The sequence below is a fragment of the Lagopus leucura genome, unplaced genomic scaffold, assembly GCF_019238085.1.
Source record: "Lagopus leucura isolate 7727_CA_CO unplaced genomic scaffold, USGS_WTPT01 Super-Scaffold_100035, whole genome shotgun sequence".
Taxonomy (NCBI): domain Eukaryota; kingdom Metazoa; phylum Chordata; class Aves; order Galliformes; family Phasianidae; genus Lagopus; species Lagopus leucura.
In genome coordinates, this window is record NW_024962284.1 from 4,851,604 (window position 1) to 4,871,080 (window position 19,477).

Consider the following 19,477-nt stretch of genomic DNA (forward strand, 5'->3'; position numbering starts at 1 on the left):
GCTGGTGAGAGCTGCTTGCAGCCGCCCGTCGTGGTGCCCACTGCTGTGCTGGATGTGACACAGCCATCCTCCTGTGCCTTTAGCTGTCCTTCAGGTGTTTTCTTTTGGCAGCTGTTTTGCTGCTGACAGTTATTTCTTGCTCTCATGCAGCAGTGTGCTGCTTACTTTACGCATGGGCCGCTGCAAGTTTTGATTGTTTATTTTTCCATTTGTTTTTAAACCAGCAAGCTGCTGTACACGCAATGATGCCTAGTAGGTGGAATGGGTTTACAGCTTTTTTTTTTCCTGTATAGGCTGTTCGTTTCCATTACTGCTCTGATAACAATTAATTAAATAGTTAAAAATAAATTGGAAAAGTGCGAGATGTTCAGAGCTTTACCTTCCCATCTCTAATCCTCCACATCATGGATTTTTGTTACTAGCACTTAATGACAGCGTTTCCTGATGCTCTTAGAACACTGTGCTGGATGTTTTTTGCGAGTCCTTTGTTGGCAGTGGTGATTTGTGACTTGATGTATCAGGAACATTGGCTGAGAGCTGGGTCCAATCCCCCCTTTCTTCCTTGCTTTTCTTTTGTTAATCTCTCTATTTTTTGAGTTACAACTTTCCCTCTATGGCTATATTCTACATGCAAATAGAAAACACTGTGTTTGAACCAATTGATCACTTCCCCATAAAGGGAAGGAATTAAATTGGATTTGGCCTCATTCAGTTCTGTTAGTAACAGGAGTTTGTAATTCTTCTTTTTTAGAAATATTTGTGTGGAAGTGAGGACTCAGATAAAGAATAAATCTTAGTGTAGGTCTCCTTTCTCCAGTAAGTCACCTGAGCAGCTTCTGTGGAGTGTTCTAATGGCAGTCCTGGTGTGACATTGTGCCATCATTGCGTCTTCATCGTACAAAAGTGCCATGCAAAGAAGTACTCTGCTGCCTTAGCAGAAGTGCAGTGCACTATAGTGACAGCTACACAGCACCAGAGATGGCCTTTGTTCTGTACAGCAAAATCATACTGCTTTTTGTGAGTGACCTCGTTTCTTTCTATTCGTGTATCACAGAGCACTGCATCTTTGGGGAACAATATAATTGGTGTAAATATAGTATTCTCTTTTTCAATCAGCTTCACTGAGATTCATGCAGGTTTACACACAAGGAAGTTGTTCATTTTCCTTTGTTAATGTGTCTTTCTTGCAGTGCTTTTTCATAATAGACATGTGACTGTATTCCAGTCCTATAACAACAGGTATTCTTACTGATCTATCTAAAAGAGAATTGTTCCTTCATAATCAAGATAAAAAATTTAATTGCCTTAACTTTTAAGGACCATAAATCTGTAGGTTTTTTGATTTTATTTTTTTTTTAATTTTTTTTTTACTATTTCAAATTTGTCTTTTTTTCAAGACAATGACGTTTATGGTTTCCTGAGTTAAAAGCTGTCATTTTTACTTTTTCTTTTCTAGCTTCCAGGAAGCTAATATTAAAAAAAGGGATCAGGTAATGTTTACAATTGTTGGCAAAATAATTTAGTTCATGGTATTCTTTGTTTTGCTTTGTTAGGTTTAAAATCTTCCAAGAAAATTGTTGAGTATCCAGTTTGTTCAAAAACTGACTAACACCTAACATCCTGGGCTGTACTGCATTTCTATCTAGAACACACACTTGTTTTTAAAGAAACCTTTCCACGTATACATGGCAATCCTGACCCTTTGTTTCAAATCTTAATTTCATTTTAGCTTCAAATTTATTGGGTAACAATAACTATGTACTTTTCAATTTCTGCTGGAAAACTAGTAACTGCTTTCTTTCCTTGATTATTTTACCTTCTCTCTTCTGGGAAAAAAAAAAAAAGATATGAAAAAGATATGAACTCTGATGGTTTTTTTTTTTTTTTTTAATGTGGTTAAGGTCTTCCTTGTTTGGAGCAGCAAAAGAGATGAATGATTTCTAGCACCATAGGGAAATTCTAGCACCATACTCCATTTATTCTGGGGATCCTTGCCACTTGTTCCTACTGCATCTGCATGCTGGCAGCAAGATCTGGAACTTCAATGGCAAATGAAAGAGAAGGATTTACCTGTTTAGAAAGTAGTAGTGCAACGTCTATACAAGATGGGAGAAATATAAGCTCTTGCCATCTAGTTATTCTGGCTTTGAAGGAACCTGTGCATGAAATACCTTGTGTGCAGAGCTGTCCTTCTGCTAGAGACCCCAGCTACTTCTGGAGGGACTTCATTTCTGTGGCCGTAGAATGGGTCACCTGGTGGTTTCCAGGAGAAAGTATGGAGAGGGATCAACATGGTTTCCTGGGAAAGAGATGGGAACTTTCTAGCTGGAAGCATAACTGTTTAAGAGAGTTCCCCAAAACAAGAAGGAAGATTAGGTCATGGAAAAGGAAATAGCCTTACCAGAATTACAGAACCAGCCTCACGTTTATTCTCATATGCATGTGCAAATGTTTCTGACTTTTGAGTTGTGTCACACCAAATGCCTCTTGAAGTAGAAATGAAAAAACAAAAATCAAGGCACCTTTACTTTCTGTCACTGAGCTATGCTTTATTCCCCAGTGCTATGATTTCAAATGCTGTTGTCATCTCTGGCTTTTTGTTCTTTTTGGAAGAGAATATCTATATCTGGTGTGATTAGCATCAGTAGAATATCTTGGCTGTTTTTCCTTCCAGTTTAAGAAGCTGTTTTTGTTTTAGCTGTTTGTCTAAACCTGCTCTAGCCTGATTGTAGGCTGCCACCTCTAATACACATGTCAGCAAGAGAAGCTGCGTATTTTCTTCTTAGAAAAGCAGAATCTTAAAACTGGAATGAATCCCTTGATGGTCACATGTTTGATGTGGGGACTCCATGTTGGAATGGCTCATTTGTTGCCATAGTTACAGACCAATTTTAGATTCTATTTTTTGCTGACATTTAGTTGCATGGAAAAATGACAGCACTGGATGTTACCTCAGTACATGAACTCTGTATGGTTTGTATCAAAATTGACTCCAAATGCCGTGTGTCGGGGCTGAGAGGGAAGAGTGTAAAATCCCACAGTAGGCTGACAGGCTTGCCTTAAGCACCTGGTGGTCTGGAGGATGAGGAGAACTCTTTGGCTGAGCCTTGGTTCTGAACAAAACCAGAACAAATTACCTCTTTATATTACAATAGTGATACATTTTGGTAAGATAATTACTTTTTCTATGTTTTTATTGCAAATTAATGTTTTAACAAAGTTTTCTGTCTGGAAGGTAATGAGTTGGGCTTCCTTTGTCTTTGGACAGTTAGACTGAAATCCTGTTTTAAGCAGTGCTCAATTGCACATGATCGAGGACTGTGAAGTGAATGAATTGGTCAACAGTGTTACTGTCAGTTTCTGACATTTTCTGAGGCACATTCAAAAGAGAGCATGGAAGAGAACAACAGAACGTCAGCACTTTCAGCTGCTGTTTTACCAGGGCTCAGTGTTCAGCAAATGGTTGAATCCACATATGCTTGAAGAATTACAGCAGCCTATAGTAAAATCTTTCCTTTCTCTAGTTCCTCACGAAATAAATCCAGCAGAAGTTACACAGGCCATTTTTTTTTTTCCTAGAGATTTTGAGTGCTTCACCTTGCAACCTTGCTTTTGGCATCTTTGGGTGGGTGTGAATCCTTGTTTGTTTTGGGGGGGGGGAAGGGGGGAAGAATGAAAAGTATGTTAAGGAGATGGAAGGATATTGTTTTCCTGCAGTTCTTGATGAAACACATGGCTCTGTACCTCTTGAGTTGAGAAGTCTTGTAGCTGAGTCCAGGTTTGTACTAGAAACTCATCAGCTTAAAAAGGCACAGATGACATGAATATTTCACAAGGAGTCAAACTTCCTTGTGTAAGAAACCTTCCATTCCTGACCCTAGGAATGCTACCTGGAACAATTCTCATCTTCCAAGCAATTTGGATGCTGTTTTTAAAAATAGATCTAACTTTTCAGAAGTAGTTCAGTCAAAGACCTCACTCCTTTTTAAGATACCAGAAGCTTTTCATGTGACTACATAATTTTCTCTGTCCAGGCAGAAGCTTTTTATATTTTTAATTTTTTTTCCATCTAGTCTTTGTAGTTCATCTGATTGAGATCTCTGAAAATCAAGTGTCCGTAAGAACAAAGTATTGAGGAGGAAAGCTTGGCTGTATTATTAACTTAGCTAAAATCAAAGTGTTTTTTGGATGTAACCTCACTGAGCTATGATACACTGCTTCCTTTATTCTACAGAAGTGTGGGCCACATTTTTCACGCTGTCTGATGTGGCTCAGTGATACAGCCAGCCTTTCAGAATTTCTGAGCAGTTGTCTGCAGTGACTCAAATTGAAATGAAATATGTTAACAAGCAATTGAGTCCAGTCACAGTGATGTAGCAGTGTGCTTTGACAGACTGCTACAGGGGTACCTTTTGAGAGACTGACATATTCTGGGAAAAATCCTGTGCTGGGTGGGATACAATATCAGGATGGAAAGGGTTTCATCTTGCCAATTTTTGGTTCTTTAATGTTGGCTTTCTAATGTAACGTAACCAAGCTCTCTGGTGACTCTAGAGGGTCACAGCTGATTGGGATGTATCTATCTCCTTTGGAGGCTCTTGTCTTTCTATTTTCAGAATGACAGCAGCCAAGGCAACTGCACTAGAGCATATGCACTGATTTGAAGTGAAATGATTCCCTTTCGCAATGTCTCTGCCTCTGAAAGGCTGACAAATCAGAGTGGTTGGAAGAATTTGGCGTGCCGATAGAAGAATCTGTTCTTTTCATCCTTTATTGCCTTATCATGAGGCATCTGCTTCATTTACATAAATGTTTTTGGGGTCTTTACCTAACTTTTCATTCCCTCTCAGTAAATGCCTAGACTTCTCTGGAATCATTTATTGACATTCAATCATGGGAGGAGGTAAGAATTAACAAACTTCACTTATACAGCTGAAATTCTTCATTTTGGCAGCAGATACTGTTCTCCCTGAGCCTCTAGAAAGTTTCATGCATTGATTCTTGTTGAAACTCCCCATAGATTTTTGGGTTCTGTGGCATATTTCCCCATATTTTTTCCATTCCTTTTGCTGGCTTTTGTTTGTTTCAATTACAGAGCGTGCTATGACCCTGGTAGCATCCCACTAGTGACACAAACCCTTTGTTTCTTCAGATGTAGCCAATACTATTTCCTGCTGCTTTCTGTGCTTGTTTTTTTGGGGGCAAGAAAAATAGCCTTCCTGTGCTGCTAATGAATGTGCCTGTTGTAACAGACCTCTGAATGAACTGGGACAGGCAGGTGGCTGTGCAATTAAACATTTCATAAATTAAGTTTGCCTTCCCTATGGATGAACTTTATTTTGCCACTTAATTGAATCTGACAGCATTTTTCATCCAAGGAATGATGTTAAGAGTGTGTAGGTGCTCATGCCATCAGATTCAGTGGCAGTTTGAATGGTTATGCTCTTTTACTAAAAGCCAGCACTGAAGAAAGCAAATCCATGGCTTTGTTGTCCATGTGGAAAATTATTTCTGCAGAACTTTAAAGCTCAAAGTGCGTCACTTTATTGAAGAATAGTCTTCTGATGTAAGTGCACATGCCTTCCCTATCTGACTTATTTCTATTGTCATCAACACTGTCAATTAAATAATTGTTTTAGTTATTAAGCATGCTTAGGATGGTGCTATAGAAATGCCAGCCAAGTAATGAGTCTGGATTCTGTACAAACATTATGAAATACACACCATGGAAGAATTTGAAGTTGAAATAAATGGGACAAATTTGTTTGGAGGTGGAAATCCTTGTTGCTGATCATAGGTCAAAATAGATTCATAGAAGCTCAACAATGCAAGCAGGAAATAGAAGAGTAGACATCTGTGTGACTGTGGGACTGCAATACCTAAAACATATGGCCTGGTGTTTAGAAGACTTTTCACATCAGAAAATTAACATCCAGGAGAAATTATTGAGCTTTCTTTATTATTCTTAGTCTACAAGGGGTGGGTTTGTTTGTTTGTTTTTCCTCAAAGTTTAATATTTATGGTGTTTATGAAAGGCTTGGAATTGTACTGTCTGACTGCTGGGAAAGTGTTGGAAATGAGGTGTACGTGTGTGCAAAAATGTACTGTTATACTGCAATGTCTTGTAGAGAAGAATTTCAGTCCTGAGTAGGTTCAGGACTAGTTTAGGAAACGTGTCATATAAACTCCTCCAGCAACAAATGCTGCTTTACTGCTAAAATCTCTGGTTTCTATCATTCTGGAGACAGTCAGTTGACATGGAGAATGATTTTAAAAATTTCTAACTTTTTTCCCAAATAGTGAGATTTACTCTAAAATGAAAATTTCCCTGCTACTAATGTAATTTTCATGAAGTAGCCAGGGTTTCTGCTTGAAATGCTCAAATGCAGACTTTTTCCTAATGAGGTAGCTTTTCAGATCTGTGACGACATTCTCTCTGTCAAATTTAAGGTCTTCATTGAATATACTCCATTTGTTTTCTTATTGTTTTAAGCCCTTCCATTACTCAGAATTGATTGCATGTTGTACACATGGTCATGATCTTCACGTTTGCTTTATCCAAAGTAAATTTTAAGGCTTCTCTGAAAGACCTAAGAAAAGGCAGAGCATTCTGCCTGCTTGTGCAGATGTTTCCCAGCTGCTGGTTTTCCATGTTTCTTCTCTGACGATGCCATTCTTTTTTCTGGGGATTTCAGAATCTGTGAAATTTTTGCTTCTGAGAAAGACAGGCAGTGCATCTTTTGAGTATTTTGCTCTAAGTTTACCGGGTCCACAGGTAATGACTTTGGGAAGGGAAGGAAAAAGAGTCTAGAGGGAGAGAAAGGCAAGACAAGAAGTCTTGTGGATCCTTAGTGTGGGAGTCTTAGTCTGACACAGGCCACTTCTTTTTTTCTTATATAAGTTAATAAAAACATTAACAGCAGAATATCCTACATGCTGATTTTTCAAACATGCAGAGCTAGCCTCTCAGATGCTCCTCCACCACTGGAGCACCAGTGGTACAAGTGGGTAGCACCACCTGCTGGCATTGCCTTCTGAAAGCTGTGTAGAATTGCCCTGAAAGGTAAGACCAGAATGCTTTAAGCAGCATTTGTCTAGCAAATCTTGTATACTAACAGCTAGTGATGTGTAGATAAACTTCCAGTCATGGCCAAAAACCCAGGGCCACAGTGATCCTCACTGCAATTCCTCAACATGACTAAATGATTGCTTTGGATAAATCTCAATGTACTTCAGTCAAAGAAAGATAAAGTAGAGTAATTCAGTCTCAGTGAATCACGTGGCATGAAATATCTAGCACGAGATGTTTCAAAGAAGGTACATTACTATTAAGTGGGTGATTAAATAGGTGGGTTTTTTCCACTTTCTTCCACTGAACTTTTGAGTCTTGCAATATATGCATGCACACAGTACAAGCAAGAGTTGGAGGAGCAGTGAAGCCTCATAAATGCTTGTGTGCATCTGTTTAAGAAAAGAAACTGAAAGCATTGCTTTAATTACGTGTTGCTAATTATAATAAGCAAGTTTGCTAATTATAATAAGCAAGGGAGCAAGAACACCTGGGTGGTTTCCTAAAATTTCCTGTGATCATCCAGCTCACCTAGCTGAAGCATTGAGAGGGCTGGAATTACCCTGGCAGGAGTGCACATCAGGAGCAAACGCTGAAGGACTTCCACTTCTCTGCGAGCTTCCTTTTTGATTCGTTGAAGTTAGGGGTGGCTGTGGTTCAGTCCTGTCAAACTTGCTGTGAATTCTCTCTGAAGGAGACAGATAGGAGCAAGTATTGAAATTCCCAGTGCATTTGCTTATGGTTCACTGCCAATCTGAACTGCAGCAACACGCCGGTAACTGCGGATCTTGGGCTCTTTATTGCTCTTCAGTGAAAAAAGGGCAATTGAAAAAATACTTTTATATCGTAAATACCATTTAATGAACAAATGCTAAGCTAAGATGGAATTCCAATTCCACTTCCAATTTCTAGTTCCACTTGATTATTATTTCCTTGCAAATGACACTATGCTAGATGCAGGAGCTGTACTCAGAAATGAGAAGGCTGACACTTGTGCCTTCTGCATTCATTCACCACATCAGAAAGGGCTGCCATATGTTATTAAGGATTCTCTACCTTAATTTTTTTTTTTTTTAAATGTATCTTAGAACTGGAGGAGCTCTGATTAGGTAAACATGCAGGCTTCTGATCCTGAAATGAGGTCTGAGGAGGCAACCCATGAATTGGTAGCTAGCCATGCTCTGAGGGTGCCTGATCACAGCTGGTGCTTGGGAAGCTGAGTCCTTGTGAAACATTGGGGTGCAACCAGCTGCACTTCTTGGTGCTTTCTGTGTGAAGTAAGATATGCAGAAAATGTTTGAAGAGAGTCGGATTTCATAAGCTGATGCTTAACCACCTTTTTTGCTATGCCTGGTTCAGGCAAACACAGAGGCAGTAGCAAAGGAGAAGTGATTACACAACTTCTTGGTATGTGAACCACAGGTGGGATGCTATCCAAGCTCACCTGAATTGTTGGGAGAGACCACCTTTGCTCATGCAGAATATAATTAAGATAGTGGGATAATTAAGATAGCCATCACCTCTCTTAGGCCGTGACACCAATGAGGTAGCTCATTAGGGTAGCATGGAAGCTTCTTTAGTGAATTAGAGGGGGGGAAAAAAAAAAACTGTATCAGGCAGCTTCTGTGATAACTGTGTGTATCCGAAATACCCAGAGGGAAGAATGTGTGCTTTCCTTTTATAATCATTGTGATGTAAATGCTTTCCTATTGAGGTGCTGCCTGTGATAGGCACTTAGCTCTTTGTTCATCAGATTTTGCTTCTATGAGATCCTGAAGCATGGCCATCAGTGGGAGCCTGGCTATTTCATTCCAGTGAGTCAGGCTTGTGGTGTGCTCACTTCTGCAAGCATTCAGACTCGGACTTTGAGCAACCCTGGGATGGACGGGGGATTTGAGGCAGGCTAAAGACTCTATCGTATTTGGATAGTTCTGTGAAGCTAGAAGGACAGTATTTAATGATACAGTGATGTCACCCATATAGTTCTCAAAAGATTAAGTAGTGTCAGCTCCAGTCTATGCTGAATGCACAGAAGGATAATAAGCTTACTCACTGGGTTCGTATTTTATTACCACTGTCAAATCTTTTCCTTTTTTTTTTTTTTTTTTAACAAAAATCATTGACTGTCTTAACTGCTGAGCTTATACAAGTCTATTGTAATTTTTGCAGTGATTAAATATTAAAACAGAGTGTAATTTCAGAGGAAATAAATCTAGAGCAGACCACTTTGTTCTTTAGCAGAGGATCTCTGCTCCTGTCACTTAAGATATGGAGCAAACATTCTTCCCTTCAATAGCACAATTATTCAAAAATGTTTGCAAGAATCCCTTTGTAGAATTTGTGCTCGTGTTTTAGAGTCAATCTTCTATTCCAAAAGGAAGATAAAGTTAGGTTTAAGATTCAACAGCTGACAAAGTAGCGCAGCTTTACAAATGAAATTTGGAGTTGAAGGAGCCTGGCTGTATGTGAAACTTACCTAAAAATAAAGGTGTTTCACTGTGGCATTTAAGTTTAAAGAGTCCCAAATCTCCTATCTCTCAACAAATTCTGATGCCCTACCTTTACAGCCATTGCAGGTACTTCTTTGTGAAGTGAAAAAGAGTACTTGGATGCTCTTAGTTTCTTAAGCATGTCTTAACATGCAACATTTGTGTTTTCATTTTAACAGCTGTTATTTTTTAAATTAATAGCTTTCGCTAAAGTCAGTAGATTTTGAGAACATCATGTTTTTACACTGTAAGACACTGAAAAATAAATGTCTGTTTAGATCAGGAATAGCTACAGACCCTTAGCACATGGAGGCTTCTTTGATGTGGATGTAACATCTTTTCCATGTGAAATGTAAGAAAAGGTACTTTTGAGTTTAGTTGCCTTTTTCATAGCATTTCCTTTGCTATTCTTGTTTTCTTTTCAGCTTATTAGTGCATATTGGAAATCAACTTTTGGGGGGGGAATGCTATATTATTCTTGGAATGCAGAATGCCATCTATAATGTAATGGGATTTTTTTTTTTCAGTGTGAAAGTCTCCTAGACCTACTCTTGAAGTGTTCTAAGCATATTATTAATCCTAAGCATGCACTCATTGAATTTTACCTCTAAAATGCAGTAAAAGTATCTCTTTATGCTGAATGTTTGATGTGCTTTAGTACCCATCAGTGATGAAGAGGAAGGAGGCATTCTCTTTGATAACATTGCCAAATCTGCCATTGACCCCTTTGACACCTCTTCTGGATCTGTACAGCTGATTGCTATCAAACCTGTGGCACTACCTGCTGTTCATGCTGCATCAGATAGAAGTCAGGAATCTGCCATCATTAATGGAGAGGTAAGGACCATCTGATAATGTCTGCAGCTATTTCCTTGGCTCTATCCAGAGGTGGCATCATCTTAAGCCTTTACTTATTTACAACTCTTAAGAGTTGAGGATTAGTAGGAACTTTTCTCTCTGATTCTGTATAAAGCTCCAGGTACCACTTTGGGCTCTGAGGTCAAAGAATTTAAATCTGTTTCCTTATTGCGTATGTGAATGTATGTGACCTTGGAAGAGGCAACTTTCTATGTTCTTAACTTCTTAATATCCTTCCGTTTTATCATATTCATTTTAAGAGAACAAGTAATAAGAGCAGAGAGATCAAGATCTTTCTCCGTGTGAATTTTGTAGGTAAACTTGGAGACTGTAGATCATCTGGATCCCAATCTACCCTTTCTATACTGAGCAGTACTTCTCATTCAAAGTGAGAAGGCATAGAGCAGGACCATGGCTTTGCTCAGTCTGCATTCCAGCCTGTGCATAGAGGGCACAGCTGTTTCCTGGGAACAAGGTGGAATGGCAAAGATTGAGATGCTGACTAAAAACCATGCTTTGACTCCTATACTTGTGTATTGAGATTATGTAGGTCTTTTTTTTGAGAAATACATTCACAAAGAATTGAGATTCATATGGGGGGGTTTAGAATTAGATGATCTTAAAGGTCTCTTCCAACCCAAACTATTCTATGATTCTACATAGAATTATTAAAGAGGATGTACAAGCCTGAGAGGTTTCTTGTTTGCAAACTTGCACTGCAACAGCTATTCAGAGATCAGCCTGAATCACTCTGCTGCTGTTCTGTGTACTGCCACCAGAAACGCAGTAACAGACGGTGTCATGGCTTTCCCATGTGGGCCTGGATTAAGCAGTGTGTCACGGTCCATTTCATGCTTGTATTTTAAGCCCTGATGTGCCACATAGTTTCTAAATGCAGGGAAAGGCTTATCTAGAATTCATCATTTATATAAGCCAACAGAATGATGTTCCTAGTTCTATGCACTTTTCTGTACATACGTATTTTGGAAATTGTGAGAGGAGTGTAGAATTGCCTCTGAAATGAGCTAATCCCAAGCAAATTACTACCTTTCCCATTTCCCATTTTCACAGTGTGAAGCAGGAGATTATGATTTTTTTTTTTAATACTTAGAAGTGTCCATAGGAACGTGACGTGCACCAGGTCAGACAAAATATCCAGTTTATTTTAGGTTTTTATTTCTGATAGGGTCCCAGAACAAATTTCTGAGATAACCGTACACGAGCCTATGATGACATCTCACCAAAATACTTCCCCAGCCATCAGTGATGAATTATTTGTGGTTTTCTTTAGCCAGAGGTGATGGCTCAGTACTTCCTGGACCCTGCAGTGATTTTCATTAGTGACTTCTCCCCAGTGTCCCCAGAAGCAAGTACTGCTTTGGGTCACAGCAACTGACTAACATAATCAGTGTTTTTCTTCGGTGGGTGTATCTGAGTCACTGTTTAGATGGTACATAGATTTTAGGCTAAAATTATTTAACCATCTGCCAAGCCATAAAAAATGCAGCAACTCTGTTCACTTGCAGTTCCTCGCTGCTTACAGATGGCACGGTGTGGTACAGAAAGCACTCTGTAAAATGACACGTGAAGCGCATCAAACACACTCTAAGAGTACTGTTTGGAAGCAGTCAGCCCAGCACCGTCCTCTCTTTTTGCCTTTTAGGTGAACAAGGCTTTGAAGCAGAAGTCCGATATAGAGCATTACCGCAACAAGCTGCGTTTGAAAGCCAAGAGGAAGGGGTACTATGATTTCCCACAGGTTGACAACAGCAAGGGGTTGACAGACAGAAAAAGGATGTATGAGAAAAACCAGAAAGAAATTGACCACATTTTGGATCCTGATCCAGATGTATCATCTCCGTTTGCTGAGCCTAAGAACAGGTGAGACTTTTTATATGCAGTTCTTCCTCTGGGACGGAACTTGCTGTCCAGGGGTTTTGAGGAATTTGGAAGGTCTGTTCTTAAGCAGGCAAATGTTTGCTGATTGATCCCTCCTACTTCATGAAGAAAATCAACATAGCCCATGATTCTTTATGAAGGAACATAATCTGATAAAAATGGCATGTGATTAAAAAGAAGTAAATTGGAAGGCAAAGAAAATATGGGAAGGGACTGTTCCAAGTTTTTCTGTCATTTTCCAAGTAAATAAAAAAAGCAGTATAATTTTTATTTGGAAATATGGAGAGTAGACTTGAGCCAGAAAGTTAGCATGTGAATTACTTTCCGAAGTTCAGTGATGTTATTATTTTGGTACTATCTTTATCAGAATGTACCTATTGCAGTAGGCATAGGGGATTGCAGCCTCTACAGTGCCTGCATATTCAGTAAATCCTGCAGGAATATCTGCAAGAATGTGCATGTGCCTTCCTGTGTCCTAAACAGAGGGAGTCAATTCAGGTGAATTACCTGTAACATGAAGCTAGCAGGTAGGTTATGTAACAATACTGTGGTTTGGTTAATGCTTCGTTGTCTTTTGAAAGTAACATAGCAACATTATTTGTCTCCTTGCTTTAAAAATGAGAGGGTGAGGTAAGTGCCAACTCTGCCTGAGTAGGTGGATGGACCTGCTCTGCTGCTGGATGCTCCTTGATACACAAGTTGACACATTCAGAGGAGGAGATGACACCAGTCCTAGCCAGTGTAGCCCAAGAGAGGGATGGCGTAGAATTCAGTTTTCCCCTTCTTAGGGGTGATGAAGATGCAAGAGGGGAAGACTTACTAAAGAGTGTGTGTGCCATTACACCTCTTATCACAAAGGCTCTGATTCTTGCTGTGAATGGGGACTAGCAGTAGTTGATCTACAAGAGGAAATTAAAGTACATTTGCTCTGGAAATGGTACTTTTGCCTTGAGGTATGGTCTTGCATCTCCTGGGAAGTTCAGTCCCAAGTTTTCCTGTGGAAAAACAGTGTTTTCAGATGAAAAAGACTGTAATGATAATTATAAAAGCAGTTTTGATCCAGAATGTGAGCAACAACTGCAATCAGGTGTACTTTTTTTAGGCCTAGAGTCAAATGGCAGCCCTCGATGGACTGGTGACAGTGTTGCATGGTCCAATAGAGAATAAAGGTGGTGGCTTAACAAGGTGTTTTACATCCTTGCTGGAAGGCCTCAGGCATGAATTTCTTGTGCTGTTTTCTAGTGAGTAGGGAATAAGCTGCTTCAAAAGCAATGGAAAGTTAATACACTGAACCCTTAGCACGCAGGAGTCCCGGTCTGTCATGAGATGCAAATGAAGACAATAAGAATTCTGATGTGGCTGTGGTGCACATATAGTGAAGGACTTAGGCATTACTTTGGATGTTTATGCTGTGGCACGTGGGAAATGATTAAACTACTGCACATGAAGCTTTAATGCTAACCGTCTGCTCTTTGTTAAATATACAAATGCTTGCTTGCTCGTGTGCCAATGTGCTGAAAGGTTCACAAATGCTTTTTTTTCCTGTGTGCTTTCTAATGTGCTGTGTAGATCTGTCATAGTCTATTTGAGATTGTAATTACTGGCATCATAGAAACTGCTCGAAGGCAGGTGCACTACTGTAGAGAAATGATTCCCTTCTGTGGCTGAACCATAAGAGACTGGATTTACTTGTTGAATATATAGTCTGTGTCCGTACGTAGTGAGAAATAGGAACCACTTACGGCGCATTTCTCTATAAAGATGCTAAGCATTTTGAGAACTTTACAGATGTTGCAGATGTTTAAGAACTTGCCAACAGATGTGTTCTGAAGTCTGTATTAAAACTGGATGTGCTAACACACATTGCAGCATTTTTGCCTTCAGTTTGCAAGTAAAAGAATGATGACTAAAACAACATCCTTCTAGAGGAAAACCTTGAATAAAATTTCAAGGTAATGTGGCTTATGTTACTGCTGAATGAATCAACACAATTGTGTTCCCGTAATAAAATAAAAACTCTTTTAAAGTGATCAAGGTTAGGGTGAAATCAAAATACTGGATTCACAGTGTTTCCTGCTTTGTATAATTGTTTGGATGGCTATTGTTACAGCACATAAGCATCTATTTTAAAATGTTTTCTTTTAAATCATTAAGAAGTTAGTCAAAGATCTCAAAATTTCTAGGGAAAAGTCTGTTTTCCTTTTTTTTTCCCCTCTTTTGTGTGTATTTCACTGGCTTAAATAATGTTATTCCAACACTTCCAAAATATAGTGGATAAGACAGGTGCAGCTGATTGCATTATTCAAGATCGCTTTTGCAATTTGGTTTTGTTTGAAATGCTGTTGAAAAGTAATTTACAACAAATTGCCATTTAATAGTATGATTTGTTCAAGAACAAACATTTTTTGTGCTCTTGGTTCTTTTGAGTTTTCTGCACACTAAAATTAATGTTATAAAATGTTTCAGTTGTGCTCCCAGGAGGCATTCGCTAACCCATTTGAATGCCAGTTGTTAGTGTTCATACCTCCTTTCTCATTAGTAAAGCTTTCACAAATGAGCTAATTGGCAGTCTCCAGGCAGTTTTTTAAAGATGTTTCTGATTATACCTCCTATTCTGAGTTTTTCCTTAATAGTTTGTAATCAGGTCAAGAATCTGCATATGTTAGAGTGTTGTGTACCTGAAACCCTTATAAGATATCACAACTGCATCAACCAAGTATTAATGTGCCTGTTATAAACCTTGTACAGAATATGAGATCTTCAATGCAGGAACATAAAAATTGCCAGATCTGATTTACTTAATGAGAAATATAAAGCTTTGTTGCTGTTGAGTTTGGTTTCTTTTTTTGGCCTATGCTTGCCTATGCTCCATCCTGATTTGTGTAAACGTTGGTCTCTCTGGGTCTTTTGTAACTCTCTTTCTGCCTTTTGTCCTTAACCTCAAGGCTTTTACCTCCAAGATGCCCCAGAGAATTTCTAAGAGCTGGTCACTAAAATCTCTGTAAATGTAGCAGTTTTTAATTTTTCTTTGTAAATCTATCCCGGTTTCATTATAAGAAATACTGATGTGGCATCTTGCAAGCAGTTCCCTCCCACTCCTGTCTGTTTTCTCATACACTTTGCTGGATGTTTGTTTCAATGGAACATTGTTCCACTTCTTTCTCACTGCTCACAATTTGTCACCAAAATCTCTGTCCCCCCATCTGAGTGTGTGAAAGGTGTTACTTTTTTTAGGAACAGCACCTACTTAAATTTAAAAAATAAAGTCATACCAGCTAACACTGAAAGGGTTCTGATATCTTCTAGGGATGTATTTCATTTGATAAACTCCACCATATGGTGCCTGTATCTTAATTTTACTTTCTTTACTAGCAAACAAAATTTCCAATCTCTTTAAAATACAGTTGATTTCTGGGAGTTCCATATACCTTCTATAATAAAGTGACATTTTCTTTATGATCTTTATGATGACAAAATAATTTTTGTTTATATTCTGTTAATTTCGCTGTTTTGTTGTCTGATGTCTTATAGGCAACAGATGAAGAACTCAATATACAGAAGCCGACAGTCTTTGAACAGTCCTAGCCCAGGAGAAACTGAGATGGATCTTCTAGTGACTCGAGAAAGACCTAGGCGTGGAATCCGTAACAGTGGATATGATGTAAGTGTATCAGGTGTATCCTGTGAAATTGGCTCAGCCAAGACTTAGTTCATTCCTGAAAATGGAAAACTGTTGATAAGCTCCAAGCCAGAGTGTCCTCGGGTGCTTGACCTTACAGGACGTTATGTGCACTCAGCATCCTGAAAGAGGCTCAGGATATTCTGAGCACAGACTGCTGAACATACTTGATACTTTACATCATTTTGGTGTCTGAAATGGAAACAAAATGTTCTCGGAACATTATTACAAAAGTACTGATTTTTGAATTTAGATAGTTCTTTCAAGTATGCAACTGCTTGCAGGATACCAGTGTCTTTTCAATGTGATTAAAATCCTATTTTTTCTTTACCCCTTATGCTGCTCTCTTGATTCAGAAGAATGGACAACCAACTTCTAGGAATTGCACTGAAGTCCAGATGTCAGTGGTTTGTGGAAAACCCCTAGGAAATAGCCACATTCTTGTTCTCCTCTTACTATCTCAGAACTGGGAGAATTTTGAATATTTAAACGTTAAAACCAGGCAGAGTAGATTCTGCACTGGTTTATGGTCCAAGGAACTCATACAGCCAGCATAAGTTTAGGGTAGTTGTTTTGTGCAAGGTGAACATACACTGGGTCTAAGTTGACACAGCATGCACCCAAACTGAAGATGAAAAAAGCCCATACTCCTAAGGTAAAGTAGAGTTTTTCAGTCCATTATGTATACAGAAAGCTGTAGCACAGCCATCCCTGAAGATTGATTCCTGTAGAAGATCTAAGCATTTCTGGAAAATGAGAAAGTTAATCTGGTGATTGTTCATCCAACTTGGTTAATTGTTAACTGTCAGCTGGCAGGGATGTATTTTTAGCAAGGTGAATGAATTTATCAAGGTCAAGGAACGTGTTCAGGAAAGTTTATTTTACAGAATTAAGTGGGGCGGATAGTGATTTTTGGAAGTCAGCTTTTGAATTTTTGAAAATCATTTCCTGCATGTTGACACTTCCCATCAGATTGTATGAGTCAGGCTGTGCCGTGTAATTGGAATGACTGCCTCACTGCTTTCTGAGGCATAAGAATATACTGCACTAACCTGCAAAAAAAAAAAAAAAGAGAGAAAATGAAAGAAATGAGAAGAACCACCCTGTTGCACTTAAAACAGCCTACATTTTGCAAAAAAAGAAAGCTTTTTGTGTTTACCCTGCTTATGTGTTAACTTTCTTAATAGTTCATCATCAAGCTGGACTTTCCTCTGTATTCTGAAAATCAGGTGTTTCAAGAAGAGCCTGGAATTTTTTTTATTGTACTAAAACATACTTTCTCATAGGTAAAATCTTTCTGAAATGAATGTTAAAAGCACTCTAGCAGCACACATGGCCCCCTGCCAGTAGTGCAGAATGAGCATGTCATAATATGTATCCAAAGATGTTAGAAATACACTTGGATATGTTGTGTAAATTGCATAGAAAAGATTTTCAAGCAAAATTTTTAAAAGCCCTGCAAGTGGTATAATGAGCTCATGCAGGCTCATGATCTCCTCAGCATAGTTACATTCTCTGACAACAGCATATCTCACACAAGATTTCCTTGCTTTTCTTTTTGCACTGTGGCAGAGGGAATTGTCCCTGGTGTAGTCCATTTTTTTTTTTTTTAAACTGATAAGTTACATAAAATTCTCTTTGACTCATGTGCTGCAGATTCACTGCAGTGCACCTCTTCGAACAGTGGAATTATTTTTGTCTGAAAGCAGAAAAATGCCATGGGAAAATGGAACAGGATGTTGAAATCTAGTTCTCCAGCCTCTGCTTGCAGCGTGGGCTGATCTCCCTCCCTCCTATTTGAGCTACCTTGGTGCTTTGCCAAGCTTTTGACAGGCTTGCTCTCCCAGGCACAAGCTGGCGCTTAAATCTGCGTTAATGCATGGAATCCATGTTGATCCCATCGTGGTGCTTCAAAACACCACTGTAAGTCTGAGCTCTGGAGATGGGTGTAAGTATTTCAGACATTTAGAGCTGAGGTATTGGCCCAGAGAAATTATTTTATTGGATTAGTTTCTTCAGCTGTTAGGGCTATGTGGCGGTCCACTGAGAAAAGGTGTTAAAAAGCTCAGTAATGCTATAATGTGTTTATGAATTTGGGCTGCTTTGTATGCTGGACCTCGTGTCCTTTTTTTTTTTTTTTACCTAATAACATATTGTACATTGTTTTGACATCTGCTTTGCTGTTTTAAAGGATCCACTCTTTTAACCTTCTCCTTCTACTACATGATTTAACATCAATTTCACCAACTTAACATGAAAGTTGTGTTTGATAAGCCATTACAAATGAGGTAATTCATGAAGTGGATACCCTGTATTACCTTCAAGTCATGAGATTTTTGAAGAGTAACAAATTGCTTTTTTATTTTTTGAGCTGTTACCAGCCTGCCTAGGATACGTGGTGTTTTAGCTTCCCAGCCATGACAAATGGTGGTGGTTGCGTGTGGGGTTTTTGTTTGGTTTTTAAATAAAATAGATTGTTTCCCTAGAATCTTGAAGAAAGCTTGAAAACGGTTAGATGGACATGCACGACAAAATCACAACGGTTTTTGGGTGATCTGCCCAGTTTTGCCCTGCTCTGTAAATAGGAAAATAAGAGCTCGAAAATCTCTCACTCCATGCTAATGTTTTATTTGATTTTTTTTATTTAATATTTTGTACATGGTTTCCCTCAGATAAAGATGTCTATTATTTCAGTCACAGTTGTCTAAAATATTTTATTCCCAATAATAATAATCAGAATATAAGGTTGGTAATCACCTACCTGTCTGTACAGAATGTGTAGCTTTTTAAGCACACTGTTTGATATTCTCAGTATTCTCAGTGTTTAGTTTTATAGTACCTTTTTATCAATGGGTTATTGTTGAAGGATACCTATCTTCTAATTTTAACAAATCCAACCAGGGTTTGGGGATGGTCACCTTCACCTAAAACGCAGACAAAGGAAACTTGAACATGTTTATTACTTCTGAGATCTTCAAAGACAATTATGAGTAGAGCAAATGCTGTAATGGAGGAGTCTAGAACCTTTGAGCTGCTAATGAGCTTTATGCTAGGGCAGAAAAAAAAATAGGCAGTTTTGTGTAAAGGGAAGAAAATGACCTCATTATAAAAACCTAAGAGTATGAAAAAGAATGTACTCATCTAACTGTATTGATACAGTTACAGTAATGCAACTTCTCAAAAAGCTTTGAGTTGGTGTTCACATGAAGAAGTTCATGATACAGTGATTTCATGGTACTGTTGCAGCAGCAGAATGTTGCTAGAAATGGATAAACTCCACCTCTGTACAGGGCTTGCTTTTCCTTCTTGGTGTGATTCTAGTATTACATAATAAATGTGCCTGAATGGCTTTTAAATATCTCTAATGTCAATGTTAATGTATAGTGGTGTCTATCTACAGTACTTACATCTTTCAATTGATAAAAGAGAAAATAGCATAGGCAGTGATACGAGGAAATAGGCAGTGATACGAGGAAATAGGCA

General features: G+C 38.7%; 1 protein-coding gene across 1 annotated transcript in view; it reads left to right on the forward strand.

Annotated features, from left to right (window-relative positions):
* Positions 1–19,477, forward strand: part of KIAA1549L (KIAA1549 like) — a 98,210-nt gene that overhangs the window by 64,357 nt on the left and 14,376 nt on the right. Inside the window, exons 15-17 of the mRNA XM_042882640.1 lie at positions 10,217–10,395; positions 12,080–12,297; positions 15,847–15,976. Coding sequence (XP_042738574.1) covers positions 10,217–10,395; positions 12,080–12,297; positions 15,847–15,976 — 527 coding nt within the window. The remainder of the gene's footprint in view (positions 1–10,216; positions 10,396–12,079; positions 12,298–15,846; positions 15,977–19,477) is intronic.